Source organism: Poecilia reticulata, unplaced genomic scaffold (genome assembly GCF_000633615.1).
Source record: "Poecilia reticulata strain Guanapo unplaced genomic scaffold, Guppy_female_1.0+MT scaffold_595, whole genome shotgun sequence".
NCBI lineage: Eukaryota > Metazoa > Chordata > Actinopteri > Cyprinodontiformes > Poeciliidae > Poecilia > Poecilia reticulata.
The window spans coordinates 3836-11741 of NW_007615348.1; the positions used below are offsets into that span (position 1 = coordinate 3836).

Consider the following 7906-nt stretch of genomic DNA (forward strand, 5'->3'; position numbering starts at 1 on the left):
TATTAAGAAAAGAGCCCAATGGCTTCTGTAAGGAAAATGTTTATCTTTCTCACTCACTGTACGACATACAAATTTAGATTTAAAATTATTTTTATCAAGCTAAAAGGGTTGGAACAGAGCCAGGCATCACTTGTACGAAACAACGTTAAAAATGACCTTATTTAATAAAAAGCAAAAATTGAAAAACAACACAAAAATCATCTCTACTCATCTCAATAATCAATAGACAACTTTGCATCGGCATTGCAGCAACAAAACCCTTCCTGTAATAGCTGGCCAGGTTGGCAATATAAAAAAATAACTTAAAACCTAAATCTGCCAAGGTTATAAATGTAAATCTTAAATGTACGCTTAACAGAAATGATTGTTTTTCCATTTATATTAAATATTGAGGAAGGCTTAAGGCATTCAAAATTCTTAGATGTGATTTCTAAAAGCATTTTACAATTCAGTCCTTCAGTACTAAATCCAAAGGGATCAAAAGACAATCAGGATTCAAGGTCCAACAAAACAGAAAGAAGAAAAAAAAACAACAAGGTGACTCAGAAAAGCTAACAAATATTAACGATAAGAGTTCAGTAAACTGACTTACAGAAAGACAAACTGCTGCAGAGAAGAGCAGATCCAAGTCTCAATTATTCATCGTTACAGTAACTGGATTATGCTCACAACGCAGCAAAAGACAGTAAGGTAGGATCACAAGATGACGTGTAATTTGTGTCTGCCGGAGCAGCACTTTGCAAATGTCATTCACGTCACTAATGATTTGAAAGCTCAGTAAGTGCTTCTTGAAACAGAAAAATTAATCTTACCGAACAAATAATGTGAACTGGGCACCATCAGAAAACCTCCTCTTATTTATGGTGTGATTTTCTAACTGGAAGGGAACAACTCAATCACATTTAAGTTTGGACGTTGATTAGACCACATCAAAAGATTATTTTACGCCACTCTACTAGATTATTGTCTCGCTGCATAACCTGGATTCATTTAAGGTCTCGATTTGCCAGCTGGACATTTTTCTTAAGGATTTCTACTGGAGAGCAGAATTCATAGTTCGAACAATTCGTGGCAACTTGCCCAGATCATGAAACAGCAAAGCAGCCGCAAAGAGTTCACCAGTCCCTCCATGTTTTCCCCACATATGGATAACGTCTCTCACTGTGACGTCACTTTCCAGACAGATGCAAATAACTTATCATCTGTTCTTGAATTTGTTCAGATTGAGGTCTGATGTGTTGCTGATTTTATCCCACTTTTCGTTTTCAGACGGGTACTGTCCGAAAAAATGTTGATTCTATAATTCTGGTGTTAATTAGAACTGGTTTGCTGATAAAATTTGACAAAACAAAAAAAAAGTGGTTCACCGTGTTTAAATCGTGATTCAACAAAAGCGATCAATGACTTTTCCCACAAAGGGTCAGGACAGTTAGGATAGCTTCTTCCCCAATAAGTGAAAACCGCACTTCGCATCTTCTCAGGCTAACCCTGTCTGCTACCAAAGTTTGTTTGATTCCATTTTTACAGCACAGAATAAAACTTTCAGTAGGAAGCTAATGGGGAAGAGCCCATCTGGAGGATCATAAATTATTTTAGGTGTCTATGCAAAAGCCCTGCAAAGCAAAAAAGTTTAAAGTGCATGCCAGGGGGGGGATTACAGAGAGACATTTTAAGTGAGAATAAAACCATAACTTTGAAGTTCTTAGGCAGAAAAGGACAGGCCGAGCCAATATTCACAGCATGCAGATATTGCAAGCTGTGAATTTCATTCTGGGGTCATTTCACCAAGCAGTCAGTGAATACATCAGCCGCTGCTCACAGAAGGTTTCCCCCGTTTGTACTTTAATTGAAAAAAACAGATATAAGCGATAACATTGAAAATTGCAAATGACTGAATAGATGGTGCTTCATGGAAGTCACCAAAAGAAAAACTTTTGGCTTAGAGTTAAAGGATTTGTGTGCATTTCTGCATGCATTTGTGTGCTGGGTACTTGTTAAAATGAAATGCTAAAGGAGACATCATTTAATAACTGCGTCGGTCGGCAACCATCATGGCGGCTTTCTGATTTGCTTCAAGCCCTTTTCCATTTTTATTATTTTCAAACAGAAATTTAAAAAAAAATTATTAAATATTTAAGAAACATGCTAAATGCTAAAACATAGAGCAACAGAAGTCATGATTCATTTTGGTAACGTTATGAAACTTTAATTTTTGCATGCCACTGTAGAATCATAAACTATACATCAGCAAGGTTTTCATAGTCGCACTGCTACTTTAAGTCGGCTCGCTGCAGACAGACAACTTTGTGGTAGTGGAACAGAGGAGGAAGTGAAAATAGACAAGAATGAGAGGTTTAAAGTGAAGATGATGAAAATGTCTCGGTGTGATACCTGAGTCGATGCGGGCCTGTCTACGTGCAGCGCATTCCTCAATCCGTAGTTTTGGAATTCCCTCTGCCACGGCTCTGGCCATGCCTCCCATCTCTTCTATCTCTTTAATGAACTGCAGAAACACAGACAGAGCCAGTGATCAGTGGGAACTGGCAGGCTAAGGGTGCATTGAGACCACTTTAATCAAATTCCAATTTATCTAGGAAATCCAGTTTGGTTGGGGAGGTGTGAATGCGCAATCGAACGCAGACCTGAAAAGCAAACTTTGGTCCGCCTAACAGCTGCGGGCTATTAAAGTGAACTCTGGCCCGGTTTGAATGTTGGTACAATTAGACCAGAAACAGCTCCAAAAGCAGGAAGCAAACTGATGTAAAGCGCAGGGCATTCTGGGTAAATAGAACCTAAACAAACGCGTGAGTATAGCACTACACGGAGAAATGGCTTGTGGTCTGTTACCAGAGACAAAAGAGAAACACCGCAACCGCTAAAAATCTACTCCATTTTTGTTTACATTTTGTGAAGGAGGAAGTTGCACTCATGTCTTCTGAGGTTTTTGTGTCGTTTCCTCCAGTAGTTCTTGGTGCAGCGTCACCACAGGTAAGGAAGGGAACGGGTTTTTCAATTCGTTTGGATCGTTTGACACATCACAGTAACAAATGTAACAAATGTTGTAATTTTGGTCCCCAATTGAACCGAGTCTATCAGGTGTTTAAACACCCTAGTTGCAACAACATCAAAAGTAGATAAAATGTATTTAGCTTTACAATAACAAGGTGCAGTCAAACTTCAAGAGTTGAGAACAACCTCCACAATACCTTCAGGGCCGTGTTATAAACATCGTCGGTGAGCGCCTCCATCATGAACGAGCCGCCCCAGGGATCTGCCACTTTAGGGATGCCCGACTCCTCCTGGATGATAATCTGGGTGTTTCTGGCGATGCGAGCGCTCTTCACCGTCGGCAACCCCAGGGCTTCGTCGAAGGAGTTGGTGTGAAGTGACTGGGTGCCTCCGAACACAGCAGCCATGGCTTCGATCACCGTGCGGATCACGTTGTTGTAGGGATCCTGAGAAAGGAGGTGCAGGGGAAAGCTGCGGCTTTGAACTCATCGCTAGACGACGCTTGGATCTTGGTTGAATGCGAGGGATTCGCTCACCTGTTCAGTGAGTGACCAGCCTGAGGTCTGGCAGTGCGTGCGCAAGAGGAGAGACTTGGGGTTCTTGGGCTGGAAGTTTTCTTTAATGAGCGTGGCCCATAACCTCCTGGCCGCCCTCAGCTTTGCTATTTCCATGTAGAAGTTCATCCCTATGCCCCAGAAGAATGACAACCTGGCAACAAAGAAAAGGACAAAAATTTAAGGAAACATATTTCATATATCTCAATGAATCTGTGACTTTGTTCACGACAACAGCCCTGCAGGAATAAGTAGTCCTGCAGAGTATGAGACTGAATAACCACAAATCCCACACATGTGAAATAGAAAAATCCTATTAAAATACATTGAACTTTGTGGTTGTAATGTGACAAAACGTAAAAAAAATTCTATTTTGGATATAAGATCATCAGGGTTCCTGACATTAACAGCCAGGAATTCCTGAGATCTATTCGTGAAAACAAGACACATTGGCACCATGACACAACATGATGGAGGTTAGTGAAGGACATGCACATGAAAAAAGATGATCTAACACATGTTTACAGAAAATATGAAAACATTCATAATGTGATGTAGCCCATATCCAGTAAACAAAAGAAAAACCCATCTGTGACTAACTACAATTGCAACACCAGCCTTCAAATGCTAATCAGCACAGATGATGTTCGATGTTAGAAAAGTGTTAAATCCGACTGTAATTTAATGTGAGAAAAAAAAAATCTGACATACGAAGAGATAAGAATGAACAGAACATTGCATCGACCCGAATGAATCCACAGTGATTCAAAGAAGTTATCTTTAAGGGACGTCTCCGAAGACACAATGCTCGCCGGCAGGTGAAAATCTGGTTAGTTAGAAACGGTTTCAGCCATCTGCCTTCTCTACAATGACTAACTGCATGACTTAGAAGCTGCTGGGGTGCAGCTTTTGTGTGCTTTGAAAAGCAATGTTTGTCGGCAGATCTATTGTCAACATTGATTCTGGGTTTATCGTGGCGCCACGTGAAAACACTGAATACCTCCCAGTTGGTGTGCAGCATCTGGTTGGTTTGTGTGCAATTTGCCATTCAGATTGCTCGGTTATTTTATAAAGAAAGAAGCAAAGAAAGACACAGTGCAGTTGGGTATGTAGTGCAGATGCATTTTTTATCATAAAGTCTTGGTTTCGGCTTCTTAGGGTCTGTCTCAATCATACAGAGATGTCTTAAAATTTTTCTACAACGTATTAACATTACCATTTCGATCAAATTTAAATCACACACACACACCTTGGAGCAAACTCATCGATGGTTAGACCTGCTTTCAGACCTGTCCGGCAGTACTCCAGGCCGTTAGCGATGGTGTAAGCTACTTCTAAAATAGCATCTGCACCGGCCTCTTGAAGATGGTAGCCGCTGATGGATATGGAGTTGAATTTAGGCATATGCTGAAAACAAAGCAAAAGAAAACCTGTAAAAATAAATCCATGAAAAGCATAATCACAGGAGCAGTGTTGTTCATACCCTTGAGGTATACGCAAAGATGTCCGCAATGGCGTGCATGGATGGTTCCGGAGGGAAAATGTAGGTGTTGCGCACCATGAACTCCTTTAGAATATCATTCTGAATGGTGCCTGTTAGTTTTTCTTTGGCCACTCCCTGTTCCTCCCCGGTGACGATAAACATGGCCAACACTGGGATAACGGCTCCGTTCATCGTCATTGACACAGACATCTTTTCTAGGGGGATTCCGTCAAAGAGCATCTTCATGTCCTCCACGGTGTCGATAGCCACTCCGGCCATCCCCACGTCCCCGTGGACTCGGGGATTGTCTGAGTCGTAGCCACGGTGGGTCGGGAGGTCAAACGCCACAGACAGACCCTGCTGACCCGCTGAAACGGAAAGGATGAGACGGATTGTAGGTGAGAGGAAAGAGGAACATTTTTAGGTTTGTGCATAGGAACTCAGACTATTGGCGAATTGAAGGTGATAAATGTCTGTTGGATGAGTAACTCAAATTTATATGCATTTTATTGCATATAAAATGCAATAAAATGGTCTAAAATTGACCAATACAATATGTAACAATGGCAGAGTATTAGGGTCATTGCAGATAGAAGGATAAATTTAAACATCTGTCACATCTGGATCACTTTCCACACTGACTTTCTTCTCACCACCAAAGATCAGACATGTCGAGTGTGTTACTGCTAATTCCCCCTAATGTGGATCTCTGCAGCTCCTCCAAGATCACCATGGACCTCTTGGCTACTTCTCTGAATAACTCCCTTCTTTCCAGGCCTATAGTTTAGATGAGTAGTTATGGCATTAATACAGATATGTCATTTAATGCGTCGAAGTTGGCTCAGATGAAAGTGGCACTTTCCGGAATCTGTAAACTATACCTAAGTAGGAACCAGACTTATGAATACATAGTAATATTGGTTTTCTCAAGCAGTTTTGAGATAAGTAAAAGCATTTAAAACAAAAATGTTTCTGCTTCGAACAACGTCCCTCATTTATAACTCATAGGTCAGAGACAAGACGACTGTCTGCTGAAATAATACGGACGTCACGCTGCTACCTTAAAGCTGACCTTGCAGGAACATCGTGTCAAACTACGTTGATCAAAGTGCTGAGCTCCGACATCTTCAGTTGCCCCGTGGTGAACATTCCAGCTCCATCAAATCACAAACTTAACAGGCTTTTTGCCCCAGAACTGAACACTGTCAAAGCTTGGCAACGCCAACCTGAAGCCGTGACTCGCAGCGATACTTAGTTACAGCTACACGTCTATGTGAACATACATCAACTGCATCACTGCGGACTATTAGGTCCAGAACTGGATGAAAACTGAAAATTATGATCAGCAAAAAAAAAAAAAAGATAAACATTTTCTTGCCCTGGAAAATATTTTTATTACAGCAGATAAACCCAGAAAATTGTTAGAAAATTGTCTGTTTCTGCAGTCTCGTGTTGCTATTATTTATTCCTCATTTTATTAAGTCTTTTTGATGTCATATAAATAAATGCAATATTGCAAAATATTCCAGTTATTTTTGCTTTGAAACTTCTGGTTGGATTCTTCATGATGTTATTGGAAATTTTCCATCTCTGCTCATCTCCTGTGCAGCAGGATGTACTTTGGTCATTTTGTCCACAATTACTGACCCAGTGCCACAGGAAGCCAATGAGCATTTTGGGTCAGAATTTATTTATTTATTTATTTTTTTTAGCTGATGTCACAAACTGAAGAGTACGAAAAGCTTTGTAACACCCATCCATCTATTATCTTACACACTTATTTCTAATGGGGTGGTGAGGGAAGCTGGTGCCTATTTCCAGCTGTCACCCTGGACAGGTCACCAGTCCATCATAGGGCAGCTTCGTAACACATTCTGCCCAAAAACGGCTTTTTGGAAAAGCCATTTCAAGCCTTTGTTTGTAGCAAATCCATGCATATATAGTCGGTCTCTAATGTATAGTAAGAAACATTTACATATTTCACTGGGTACAATATTAGTGTTGAACACAGAGAGTTTTGGAAGCATTGTGATGACAGAATGACGGAAAACTGAGCTTTATTTTCATATAAGGCACTGGATTTTATTGAGGAGTCCGAGAGTAATGGTGCTGAATGCAAACACTGCTCACACATTTTGAGGTTGCTGGGTTTTTTTGGGAGAAAATTTTGGAAACAACAAATTATTTTTGTGCTACTGTGCTTTGGCTTATGACGTAAATTTACAGTGTAATACATTCAAGCTTGCTTTTGTAAGTTCTGAGATTGTGAAAACTGTATGCACCTTCGATGACTTTTTTTACTTGACAGGACTCCAAACAATAGAAAACTTTACGTGATGAAGAACTACCATCGCGTCTGTTCATTGTAAAGTCTTTTTGTTGACATTTCATTTATGATTTTTTTATTTAAGATCGAATATTTAATCTAAACTGACCCATGCTTTTCCTCCCTGCTTTTAAAATATTATCTATTCATTTTAATGTTATTATTTTAGTCCACTCAAATAATGAAATAAACAAGCAGTAGTCCACACAAACAGCATTATGGGCTCAACCTATAAGTTTTTTTCTCTTTCTCTTTTTTCCCCACAATTACAAACCATCATTACCTAAATTCCCCCCAAAGTAGGGTGTAAAAAGCACAATATAGTTTCAGATAAAACAATTGTAGACCTCAATAATTGCAGAACTCTGAATGTTTTAAGATTTAATATAATGTATCCAAACAGAACCACTTTTATAAGAAACCAACATCCATCCATCCATCCATCCATCCATTTTCTTCCGCTTATCCAGGGTCGGGTCGCGGGGGCAGCAGCTTCAGAAGGGAGGCCCAGACTTCCCTCTCCCCAGCCACTTC

The 7906-nt window shown here is 40.2% G+C and overlaps 1 protein-coding gene across 1 annotated transcript in view; it reads right to left on the reverse strand.

The window, feature by feature from the left end:
* Window positions 1-6131, reverse strand: part of LOC103461099 (methylmalonyl-CoA mutase, mitochondrial) — a 9937-nt gene extending 3806 nt beyond the window's left edge. The window contains exons 1-6 of the mRNA XM_008403431.2: window positions 6119-6131; window positions 5047-5414; window positions 4813-4970; window positions 3546-3717; window positions 3207-3455; window positions 2392-2503 (exon numbers count right to left, since the gene is read on the reverse strand). Coding sequence (XP_008401653.1) covers window positions 2392-2503; window positions 3207-3455; window positions 3546-3717; window positions 4813-4970; window positions 5047-5414; window positions 6119-6131 — 1072 coding nt within the window. The remainder of the gene's footprint in view (window positions 1-2391; window positions 2504-3206; window positions 3456-3545; window positions 3718-4812; window positions 4971-5046; window positions 5415-6118) is intronic.
* Window positions 6132-7906: the final 1775 nt, after the last annotated feature.